The following is a 13,242-nucleotide window of genomic DNA, read 5'->3' on the forward strand; positions in this document are numbered from 1 at the left end:
AAATTTAGCTATTAGCAACAAGCAATCCAAAAGATAGTATTTTCTTATTCAGTAAATGTAAATGTACAAGGCTTTCATTGCTACAGGCAAAAATTTAGAAGTTATAAAGATAATAAACCTGGGAAAAAAATCACCTATTGAGAAAAATAATTCTGAATACAGAATGCCTAATGTGAATTTATTCCTCTCAAGCATGAAGCCAAAATACAATAGGAATAACAAGCTGTATTAGGGGTATGTAGATAAAACTTTCCAAGGATATAAAAGCATGGATTTTATTTCCAAAAATCATAGCTATATAACAATATATTTGTTCATACATTTAAAACTAAATTTTAAAAAATGACACCGTATGGTCATAGTGACATCTACTGGACATTTGGGTTAATAACAGTTAATAAGAAGGTTAATTTGAAACTCTTCTAACTTCACCATAATAAACTCATGTAAAAGAAAATTAGATTGCAGTTAATATGTTTATTTTCCTTCTTTAATATGATGTAGTATATCTCTGTAGAAAATAGAAAATAGGTACCCCTAAAGTAAAAGGTTTAATTACTTCTCAACTAGTCTTCCAAACCACCAACAAATACACAGACAGGCCTTTTAGCTTTTAGGTGTTAGAATCCTGATACAGATTTATCACATAGCTTAGAAGGAATGTTCTTCATATGAATGTAGGATATTATATAAAATTTTTAAAAATTTAGTCTGGGGCACCTTGGTGGCTCAGTGGTTATGTTGAACTCTTGGTTTCAGCTCAGGTCATGATCTCAGGGTTGTGGGAAAGAGCTCCCCATTAGTGGGGAATCCACTTGAGATACTCTCTCTCTCTCTCCTTCTGCCCCTCGCCTCCTGTGCATGTGCACTCTAATAAACCAATCTTAAAAAAAAAATTTAGTCTGAGTTTCAACAATAGAAAAAATTTTAACATCTGGAAGTCATATAGTATACTGTAGTATATGACATATACTACAGTATATAGTATACAGTATACTATATAGAAATACTTTTTGGTCATAACCATCTTAAATTAATACCAATAAACATTATATCCTGGTGGTATAATTTACCAAGATTGCTTATACTAAGATTTTGTTAAATGAAATTTTGAGAAAAGCAAAGCATTGGGAAAGTCAACAAAAATGTTTGAAAAATACTAAGAATTCCTACAACACTTTATTGGAAGAAAAAAAATGGCAAAGAAGTAAAAATTCTACAGTGAATTTCAATATATTCTAATACACCAAAATGGTCTTTAGAGCCATCCTAACCAAATCTCAGCCAATTTCAGACTAATTACATTTAATCCTCATTCTAACAAATTAGTAAGCCAGTTAAATGATCTCTGCATTTTTAGTTACCACTGATTCATTTAAAGTTAAAAACTTTTATGGCTTTCATTTATAAACAGACTTTGGGATGCCATCAGATTTCAAACAGCGACTGGAATTAGGCTTCTGTGGTCCTGAAATCACAGTGGCCTAGTACTGGTAATAGTGACCCAAAACTTTAGAGAATAACAAGTTAGGTTTCAACACCTAATCATGATCAGGTCTATGTATATGATTTTGGTGACAAGTTTCTCTTACAAGCAACAAAATGCTCTTTTTAGGTCAAATTATAACTCCAATCAGTTCAAAGTGAAGGGATTTTAGTATATATATAAAGGGGCAGGTTGAATTTAATTTCCCTAAAGGAGCTCACTAGCCTATCTGGATGGTCCAGTTAGGGAAATAAATGGAGATGTTGTCTAGAGCATCGTGAGATTATTTTATCCTCTTGTCACTTCTAAGTGTGTTGGCAGACTCTCATATTTCCAAAATTTGTTTTAGAAAAATGCTTCAATTTATCTATAAAGTGAGAGTATAAGCTATTCTTTTCCCTTTTGGAATATGATTATATTCAGACTAATATAATATTTTAGGACAAAAGACATGAATAATAGTGTTAGAAATATTTTATGACATTGCGGTTTCTAACATGCATAAAGCTATAAAATAATAAAAGAAACAACAGAGATTATGAAACAGTTTAGTTATTGTTACATATATATATTTTAATTTTAATACAGAGTCAGATTTTAGAAGCTGTACAAAGGAGAGCCAAAAACACTTTACACATTCATGATTAGCTTTAGTATTTTTTATGGTACATACTGAAAATGTTATTTACTAGTAAGGAATGCCAAGTGTGTCCATCACCATTTGAATAGCTTGTAGGGGATTTGTGATTTCTTCCATGTTATCTCTTCTCAAAACCCAATCTGGTTTAAGTCTGTGAAAAGAATAAAAATCTTGGATTAACAAAGTTCTTCCCTTAAAAGAGTTACTTTCACTGTTTTGTCTTAACAAAAATGTGGCCACTCCTGAACACTTCAGATTCCTTACAACCCTCTCACCTGTTTGAGAGGTTACTGCCTTTTACCACTGTCAGGTTATTTCTCACCATCCTTCCTCCTTTGAGGCTTATGCTATTTAGCTCTCTTACTACTGCCTTCTGGTCTTCTAATAAACTCCTGGTGTTTTGTTCTTTGTAATTTGGTTCTTGGTCTTCTCGGCTCCTGCCACCATTCTCAGTAACTTCAACATCCTTGTAGCTAGCCCCAAATCCAACAATCTCATCTGTCAGTTTTGTCCCCCTTTCCTTCTGTTCTACCTCAACCGACCCCATCTTCCATGATCACATAATAGCCTTCGTCGTCAGCAAGTACCCCACCACTGACTTCTCAACCTGATACTGCCATTCTCCCACCACTTCTGATTCATCCATGTTGTTTGATTTAATACATCTACTGTATTTAATCTTCCACCCCATGAGATCTCTAATTCATTGACCTCAACATGTACCTATCACCCATCATAATGCTGACATCACTTCCCTCCTTATCTAGTGTAGGTCCACCAATAGAATCCCCTTGGCAAATTTCATTCATTCTATTGTTTCTCTTTCCTATTAAATTCATATGGAAAGTTCTATTTGGATTCCAAGCTGAATCCAAATATCAGACTTCTCCATTCCTGTATAGCTGAACAGGAGGAAAAGAAAGACTGCAGAAACAGGCTGATTGATTTTATGTCAATAATTACAAAACTAAATGAGTGCTTGCAATTGCCTAGTATGCTTCCTTCCTCTTTCCCCAAGATGATCATTTTATTCCTTTCTTCTCTTCAAATGTCTCTGCATACCCTCCCTGGTCTGCTTTTGAGCTGATGCTTATAATCTCATGCTTCATTAGGAAAATAACATCCATCAGAGGGGGGCTCATCATCTTTCTCACATAACTCTCTACTACGTTATACATTTGCATCTTCTTATTTCCTGTTAAAAATCTAAACATCTCTTAATTGGTAAGTGGTCAAAGTGTGGTAAAGCCATACAATGGAACAGTACTCTGTGACAAGAGGGAATGAAACTATAATTCATGCATCAACATAAATAAACTTCAAAAAGATTAAACTAAAAAAAAAAAAAATCCAGTCACAAGAAGCTGTATACTGTATGATTCCACTTGTGTAACAATGTAAAAAACACAAAACTAAAAGTATTGAAGTAAGATAAGCAGTTGCCAAAATCTAGGGGTTAAAAGGAGATAACTGATTGCAAAGGGGCACAAAGTAACTTTGGTGTGATATAAATATTTTTTCTCAGTTGAAAAAAAGGAGAAGCTATTCACTTATGTTAATTATAGTTTTAAAAACATAACTGGTATTAAAATTTATCAGTCCCTTAAATAGAAATCATATGTAGAAATGGTCCTCATAATATGTTTAAAGCAAGTAGGCTCTCTTTTGTTATACCGTGAAATATGCAAGCATAAATCCAATTTACAACTACTATACAGTTTATTAGTAATTATAAAGCTAACCACTATGTAACTCAGGTCAAAAAATAGTGCATTGTCAACACTGTAGGATTTATGCCTTGTAGAGAAGTGCTGAGTGATGGAAATGGAGACAGGGAAGGAAGGGAGGGAGGAAGGAAAGAAGGAAATTAAACATCGTGAGTTAACATAGTTCATCAAAATCAATTAAATCTTTAATAAGGTAAAACCAGAAAATGCTAAATTAATCATTTTAAATAAAATTTTCTTTGCCTCAGCAAAATGTAAAAGTCATAGTTCTAATGTTTTGAATTTTGGACCAAAAATGAATTCAATAAATAACAAATTTATATATTAAATCAGTATTATAATTCTAATTTATAACATCTAACAGAAGGATGTTGCTGGAGTTCTCTACAACAGAAAACCATTTTTTTTTTTTTTTTTAGAAAACCAGTTTTTGTATGTAAATTGTATTCTAATATACATGACTCTAAAAACTATGTAACAGAATATTTAAATTACTAGAGAAGTTTCTAAATGCTGACTCAAAGCGTCTGAACTTCTGGCAATTCAGAGCAGAAACTGAGTTTGCAGCCTGGCATGGATCTGGGAGTAAGAACTTAAGAGTAGCACAAAAAGGCATGAGGTGTTCAGGTTTGCTTTTGTGACAAGACTCATATTCAGATGGTCTTGTGTACCTGGTCTCTCCGGGTGGTCTACTTGGTGGTCTTATCTTTTTGTGATGCCAAGATTCATCAACAGATTTGATTATTGTCACCTATATCAATTTAATTCATCTAAAGCTTTGCTATCAAACTTGCATAAATCATGGACTAGAGAAGACCTATTATTTCATTAGGGGCTACAAAATAGGGATAGTTTCATTCTCTCTCTGCATTTATTAAACAATTTTTTAAATAGAGAATTCAGACATCAACCATTTGATTGCCCTATACAGTATATACAAGAAAAATGGGACACACTTGATTCTTTCCTTTTACCCATAGTAAGCATCACGAGTTGTTTATGTAGCATCCTTCAAGGGTAACCAACGATTTTTTCCCCTTAGTATCATCATAAACTCATGAATTTTTCATATGAAATATTCCATTTGTTTTTCAATCCTCAATCTGTATGTGTCACCACCTCCCCACTAGCCTCCATCTTGCTGAGTCCAATGGGCATTTTTCAGACATTATCTAACAACCTCTCAGTAGTATTCCACACAGTTGATGTGACACTACTCTGGAATATCCTTTATCCAATTACCAATTCTTCTTCAGAGCTGTTGGCTGGTTCTTTCTCTGTCTGAGTTCTGGAGAAATGCGTTCTGAGGGTTGGTTTGGGAATTTCTTTTCTAGGTATTCTCTTCCCCTAAGGTGATCACATTTATTACCACAGCCTTAAATGTGATCTGATGATTCCTGAATTTCAATCTCTCAACTGATTCTTCTGCCTAGAACCAGAGCCCTGATTTTCTAATGGCTTGCTTGGCTTTTCCTCTAATTTGTCACAGGTATCTTAGGCTTACCCAAAATAAAACCCATGATTCAATGCCCCCTCCCACCCTATCTTCTGTCCTTTCAACTTTTATTTCTTGTAATTACATCCCAGTTTCCCAGTGATGCTATTTTAGCAGGTCCTGTAAGTTACTCTCTATCCTAGCAGTTACCACAATCTTAATTACTTTATTCACTTATTTGCCCACTGTGATTCTCCTGAAATTACGTAACTCCATGCTATGCAATAATCACAAGTTCAGCACCTTACGGCAGCTCCATAGGATTCTTACTCTCACACTGATAGAGGTGTCTGCTTGGTTAACCAGATAAGCTAATACCCATTTAAAAGAATTTCTAAAGCTACCTGTCTTAAACTAAACTACTATTATTATCTCTCTAGGTCTGCTGTTGACTGAATGACCAGCCTCCCCAAAAAAGATATGTCCACATCCTAATCCTTAGAACCTGTAAATGTTACTTTATTTGAAAAAAGGGGTCTCCACAGATATACCTCACTGATGGATCTTGAGATAAGATCATCTTGTATTACCTGAACTGGCCCTAAATCCAATAAGGTGGAGGGAGGAGAAGAGGCCCATGTGAAGACAGAGGCCGAAAATGGAGTTATACAGCCACAAGCAAAGGAATACCTAGAGTCACCAAAAACTGGAAGAGTCAAGGAAGCATAGTGCCCTAGAGCCCTCAGAGAAAGTAAGGCTTTGCTGACACCCTGATTTTGAACTTCTGGTTTCAAGAACTGTCAAAGAATCAGTTACTGTTTGTTGTTTAAGGCCACCAAGTTTGTGGCAATTTGTTATAGCAGCTCTAGGGAAACTAGTACAAGGTCTCATAAAGAACTTCTTTAGAAGAAGAAATTTCAAGTATTAGGGAGATTAGGAGAGGAGCTGGAAGTTGGTATTGTAGCCAGGAGGGATTTTTAGCAGCTTTGAACAGTATAGCTTGTTCTACATGAAAGAAAAAAAAAAAACTTATATAGCAAAGCTTATTATAAAAAGCTAATTGTTAGACTTAGCAGTTAACTATTTAATACAAGGAATTTATCAAATGACTATTAAATACCCTAAGCCACAGTATTATTACTTCATTATTTACTGAGATTGTCTACTTTAGATTTACTGAAGATTCTATTCTTATTCATATGTTGTTTCTCCATTGTCAAGCGCAGTATCTTGCTTATAGTATGTACTCAATAAATGTTTGTTAAATGAATGAATGAGTGAACGAACAGTGACACGAAACTACAGAGTTCATTTATTGCTTACCTTGAAACTATTCTGGTTCTTACAGGTGTTTCTGGAATAAAGGGAGTACTTATAGAAGAATTCATCTTTTGTTTATAAAGTGTTCTTTCAGTATTCATTTTATGTTTACGAGCTGTAAGCTTGTAGAGACTATAAATACGGTCAACAACTTTGGACTTACTTCGAACACTCTAAAAAAGAAAATGTACATTTATTAAAACTAATAAAAATTTTGGATCCCTTCTTTGCTAGTAAAATCAGCCATAATACCCACTATACGGTAAACTTACGAATCTTTAACAAAATAAAAGCCATGTTTTCCAAGTTCAGCAGTTAGACGTTTAACTTTTAATTTGCAAGAAAATTATAAAAAGGTAAATATTTAAAAAATTGTACACCTAACTCCGTACTGAATAAACAGGTAAATATTATTATAGTCCTTATACCTATTATATCCAGTTACCAAGTCCTGTGAACTTTCTCTAAGTTTCCAAAGTTATCTACTATCTCTCACAGCCCTAGGTCAGGTACAGTCTTTTGCCTAGACCACTACATAGCTATACCTCTCTCCTTCCTGAATGGTCTCCCTACTTCCACACATGCTTTCTCAAATCCATTCTTCAATCAGTAGCCAAAGTCATGTTAGAACTTAAACTACAACATACTCCCTTGTGTAAAATCCTTCAGTGGTTTTGTTCTCAGGATGAAGGCCAGAATCCTATGAGGGTCTCACCACAGAAAAGCTTGAAATGTATTTATGGTTACAACAAGAGGATGAGGAGTCACACAGGCCTGGTTTTCTACCTTACTAGGATAATTTGTTACTTCCCTCAAGTAAATGGGAAATGGCTAATCATATAATGGTAATAAATTTTATTTTTAAAATTCAGTTTCTTCAAAACAGAGGAGCAAAGAAAGGAGGGAAAAATAAAACAAGACAAAATCAGAGAGGGAGACAAACCATAAGAGACTCTTAACCATTGGAAACAAACTGAGGGTCCCTGGAGGGGAGGCAGGTGGAGGGATAGGGTAACTGGGTGATGGACATTAAGGAGGGCATGTGATACAATTTAAGTACTGGGTGTTATATGTAACTGATGAATCACTGAACTCTACTTCTGAAACTAATAATATGGTAAATGCTAATTACTTGAATTTAAATAAAATAAAATAAAAATTAAAATAAATAAATATCCTTATACATAGCTTAACAAAATAAGAATATAAATATAATAAATTATGTAAATGTAATAATGAAAATTTCCCCCAAATCGGAGTATCTTTCAATAGAATGGCTTAATAAAATTCAGTGTATTCATATTCATAGCTGTATAGCAATTTAAAGGAAAGATGTATTAATAATGCATTTAATGAGGGGTGCATGGGTGGCTCTGTCAGTTAAGGTCCAACTCTTGGTTTTGGCTCAAATCATGATCTCAGGGTCATGAAATGGAGGCTCACGTTTGGCTCTGAGCTAGGTGTGGAGCCTGCTTAAGATTCTCTGCGCCCCCTCCCACTCATGCACTTTCTCTAAAATAAAACCAAAAAAGCTTAGAAAAACATATTAAATGAAAAAAAGCAAATTTCAGAGTGATTTGTTCTTATGGTACCAATTACACTAAAAATATATACACAGATGGTTGAAACAGGTGAAGGGAATAAAAAGCATACTTATAATGAGCAGAGTCATGTATAGATTGCTGAATCACTATATTATACACCTGAATCTAAGACACCTGAATCTAATAGAACACGTATGTTAACTACACTGGAATTTAAATTTAAAAATACAAAAAAAAAAAAATCAGTTTAATACATTAGAAACACCTCCTATATCAACAGAACCCACACAACACAACACATAAACACCTCCTATATCAACACAAAAGGCAGGTTTGAACATATACAAAACCCTATTTAAATTGGGATAGTTACCGAAGGAAAAATGTGAAAGTCTCAGACCTAAGAACCTAGAAAGATAACCTCAAAGCAAGAGAACTGGTACTTACAGAGGCCCTATCCGTTGTCTTCAATAAAACAGCTAACAAACAGCAGGTTTTTGTAAAAATGCTTCCACCCTTGTCTGCAACTTTGTCACCAGGTTTTTCTCGGTACATTTGCAAAAGGTCCAGCAGTGTATCTATGCAGTTTTCTGCATCAGAAACTGCTGCAGTAGTTTTCTCATACTTGAAGAGAACAGAATAAAAGCAAACATTATAGTAAACACATGTAGCCTTAGAAATAGCCCAAGCAAAAAAGTTCAAAAAGTTTTTGATCTAATACAGCAAGTGCAAAGGACTTCATGAAATGATTCCTTGGTAAAACTATCGTTTCTGGATCCATTTTATATTCATGTCTGCATTTTAATGGTTTTTTTCTTCCCAAATTCCACAAAATATGAATCAGATCTAAAATCTTTGAATGTGAACACCTTAAAGTAAATAAAAACAAGATTAACGACAAGCCAATTTTACTGAGAACCTCTTAGGAAAAACTTACTTGTGATAGCTCATCATAGGATAAAATAAAGACTAAGAATATATTTTTCCTGCCTCAATTACCTAACTGTATCATTAGATTCATGTTGAAATTTACCTGGGAACAAATAATGCCAATGATACTAAGATAAAAATAACGAAACCTTATTAAGAGTTAACATTTATCTGGCACTTTTACATATGAAGCATATTATATATATATGGACTCATTTCATTATCACAATAGCATTGTGAGGTAGATACTATGAAATTATTACTATACCCATTTTACAGTTAAAGAAAGTAAAGTGGAGAGAGGCTAAGTAACCTATAATAAGCTGCAGAGCTGTGATTCAAACCCAGGCAGTGTGGCATCAGTCTGTGTTCTTAAACCACCACTTCTCAGTAAGAAAATATCAGGTAAAATCTTCTAAGTTGTGGCTGAGGGATTGGGTGGGGAAGATAAATTTGTCATCTCAATACTTTCGATTGCATGCATTAGTTTAGTATAGATATCTGTTACCAGTCCAAAGCCAAAAAACTTAATGCTAATACCTATATAGAATATTATGTACAGGATAATTAAGTGACAGCAGATTATAAGAGGTTCTAGTGTTTTGATACAACAGAGTGGACACTAGCTCTAGAGGTGGACAAAAAAGGACCCAAATTCAGCTCTACCAATTATCACAATGAAGTGCTTAGGCAGGAGACTTAATTTCTATAAGAATTATCATTCCTTCTCTATAAAATAGGAATAATAACACAAATTGCCTTAGAGGATTATTTAAGAACTAAATTAAAAGATGCATGAAAAACACTAGCATGTAGGAATAAATGTTAGTAATCATTGTTACTAATAACATAAAGATAGAAGAAATAACACCATAAAAAGTGTTTCTATGTACAATTATGTTAACAGATTAAATATTTTTCCCCCTAAGACTTTTGCACATAAATAAATTTTTAACTAGGTGATCTAAGTTCTAGCGGTGAGCAAATATGAAGTTAATCTGCTGGGTCAGATTTCTTGCAAGGAACAATTCATTATTAAAATGGAAAATTACCTTAGCGACATTAAGCAAGACTTGTACAGCATATCTGATGACTTCCATACAAGGAATGCTACGATTACAACTTCGGATCAAAACAAATATTTTAGAAACTGCTCCACTCTGGGCCATGTTCTCACAACAAAGCGGAGATAATCTAGTAACTACCTCTGAAAGGAGGGAAAAAAAAAAAAAAAAAAGAGAGAGAGAGAGAGAGAGAGATAAATTCATAGCAACAAAATGAAGTTTTAGCTAATACAGTATTATAACATCCTTTGTATACTCAAAGGTAAAAAATGCATTTCTAACTGTATTTATACAAGATATTGTTAAAACAAACTAACCTAGGTGCTTTAAGGCCTCAAGAATAGCAGAAAGGTGCTTATAGGTCAAAAGATAATGAAGTGCAAGCGCAGTTCTTTTGTAAAGTTTGTTTTCTTCTCGAATCTCCCTGTTAACAAGTTGAAGACTTAGTCGGATAGCTTTAATTTTTGTACAATCATTTTTCTTCCTCCAAGAGTATCCTCTCCATAATGCCTTAAAGGAACAAAACACAGTAATTTTAAGATTACAACCCATGATGTTTTGAACTTCTATCTACATCTATTTCTACAAAATAAGTATTTCAGTAAATTTATAGGATATAATCAGACACATTGCAAATAAGACCTCAATTCACGTTCTAATAAACAACAAAATCAATTTTTCTGAAAAGAAATATATATAATATCCCTGTATATAACCCAAAACATCATTCATGGACTACAGATGTCTAAATCTATTTAAAATGTCAAAATACTTTTTTATCTCTTAATCCTAAATATCTCTAGGGAAATTTAAAAATGAAGGACTTAGCAAAGATACAGTATTTATGAGTTATTCAACTGGAGAACCTCAGCTTTTTAAAACGTATGTGACTGTGTTTATAAAATGTTAGATACCATGTAGGTGAATTATAAACCAAAGTCTGGAACTAACATCATATTTCCAGTTACCTGAATTCTACTGATTGCATTATTAAATTTTTCCTGTTTTTTACGGAGGAGGAAACGGCGTACTGCTTTCTGTATTACTGATGCAGCTCTATTCTGCTGGCTCATACATTCTGGAACTTCATGCTGACTTGTGAGGATGCTAGGGTATTTCTGAGCAAACCTCTTTTGCTGTAATCTTGTTCGAAACCACCTCTGTTTAAAACATAGAGATTTTCTTTATTTCTGGTTTTTGAAATAAATACCTATATACACATAAATACACAAATGAAATAAACAGAACATTATACTGAAATACCTTTCAACCCTCCCCAGTGACACTACTTCTCCACTCCGCTTGGTGCAAATCTTCCAATCCTCATCGGGTGTGTGTGTGAATTTAACCTTGCACAACACAACCTTCATTTCACAATTGACACAAATTCTTTCAAGCTGTATGTGTCATTCTGCAAATTACTTTCTCATTCAATACTTTGCATATATCTTAATAAATAGTGTTCTTATTCAGAATACATAAGTAATTGCTATAAATCATAACAAATAAGAACATCCAAAAGAGAAAAGGGCAAAGTATATGAAACACACACATTTTTTTTTTTTTAAAAAGCACACAATCCACAGGTAATCATTTGAATAGTCAACGCGTGAAACATTTTTTAGAACTGATAGCAATCAAAGGAAATCCAGAAAAATGAGATTCAATTGGCCATTCATCAAAGTAGCAAAAATCAGACTCTTTAATGCTCTGTGTTGGCAAGAATGTAGGGAAACAGGTACCCTTAGACTTTGCTACAAGTATAAATGAGTACAATTATTTCAGAAAGTAATTCACAGATTTATTCCTGTGCCTTAAAACATCAACCGATTTCTAACCCATCAAGCCATCCTAAATATGTCATCCTATAAGCAAAAGGCTTGCAAAACACTGTATGACCTTAGCATAAGGTATTTGGAAATTATTTATTAAAATAGAAAATGTATAACAAAAACTATATAGTTTTGCTCCAAAAGAAAAGCTAACCTGGATACAGATGACTGCATTAACCTGCTTGTTAGCATTCTTCATAGACATGTGATGTTTATATGCTCTTTGAATTTTAAGAGCAGACAGGTGATAATAGGCAGCTGCTGTGAAGTGAAGAAGTCTGATTTTGGTTCTTTGTTCTAAAATCTATATGAGAAATAAAAGATTAATCAAATATTTGACTCTTAAGGCAACTGATCAATGTTTATATTTTTTTATATCCTTAATACCAAATTATATAAATTAGCAATAAGTTAACTTTTAATATTAACATCATACTTACATTGTAACTCAAGGTGATTATAATCCTTTACTATACAGTATTTCCACATGTGTAACTCTTAATGTAGGGTATAAAAAGCAAACTTATATTTTGGGCACTTAAGAACAGTATTTAATTTAACTAGACTACACAAAAAGTTAATTAAAGCTTTGACTGTAATGAAAGAAGTATATGAATACTAAACTCAAAAAAAATTACAGTATTGTAAGCACAACTGCTGGAGAGGGTCATAGTAAGTCAGACAAAATTATCTGAATCAATTTCTCCAATTATTAGGTAGTCTTTTTTTTTTTTTTTTTTAAGATTTTATTTATTCATGAGAGAGAGAGAGAGGGGCGGGGGGGGGGGGGGGGCAGAAGCAGGCTCCATGCAGGGAGCCTGACGTGGGCCTTGATCCCGGGTATCCAGAATCACACCCTGGGCTGAAGGCGGCGCTAAACCGCTGAGCCACCCGGGCTGCCCATGGGTAATCTTACACAAATCTAGCACAGGACTCTTGTAGCAGAACCACTCTATAGTGGCCTTTAGACCTCCAATTTATATTTAATGAATGCAATATAAAATATTTCTTCTTTTTAATTTCAAATTTAAGGATTTTGTCTTTGCCAGTGCTTCATATATTTATTGGACACCAAAAAGTCATGAACTCTCTAGGAGGGAGTCTCTTGCTGAAGATGTGGAAGTTACAGAGGAACTGTAGCTCATAACACCTCAGAGTTGCTTGGTGAAGTAAACGGCTACTTGAACAACAACCTCCTTCTCATGTGGAGCTCTTCCCTCAACCTACTTTCAGTTCCTTTGTTAAGATTCATTACAAGAGAAAA

At 33.8% G+C, this 13,242-nt stretch overlaps 1 protein-coding gene across 1 annotated transcript in view; it reads right to left on the reverse strand.

Annotated features, from left to right (window-relative positions):
* Nucleotides 1-259: 259 nt before the first annotated feature.
* ASPM (assembly factor for spindle microtubules) overlaps nt 260-13,242 on the reverse strand; it is a 70,557-nt gene continuing 57,574 nt past the window's right edge. The window contains exons 22-28 of the mRNA XM_072733410.1: nt 12,133-12,282; nt 11,115-11,306; nt 10,464-10,656; nt 10,135-10,289; nt 8,600-8,776; nt 6,612-6,781; nt 260-2,277 (exon numbers count right to left, since the gene is read on the reverse strand). Of these exons, the coding sequence (XP_072589511.1) occupies nt 2,175-2,277; nt 6,612-6,781; nt 8,600-8,776; nt 10,135-10,289; nt 10,464-10,656; nt 11,115-11,306; nt 12,133-12,282 (1,140 nt within the window). The 3' untranslated portion in view covers nt 260-2,174. The remainder of the gene's footprint in view (nt 2,278-6,611; nt 6,782-8,599; nt 8,777-10,134; nt 10,290-10,463; nt 10,657-11,114; nt 11,307-12,132; nt 12,283-13,242) is intronic.

The sequence above is a fragment of the Vulpes vulpes genome, chromosome 13, assembly GCF_048418805.1.
Source record: "Vulpes vulpes isolate BD-2025 chromosome 13, VulVul3, whole genome shotgun sequence".
Taxonomy (NCBI): Eukaryota; Metazoa; Chordata; class Mammalia; order Carnivora; family Canidae; genus Vulpes; species Vulpes vulpes.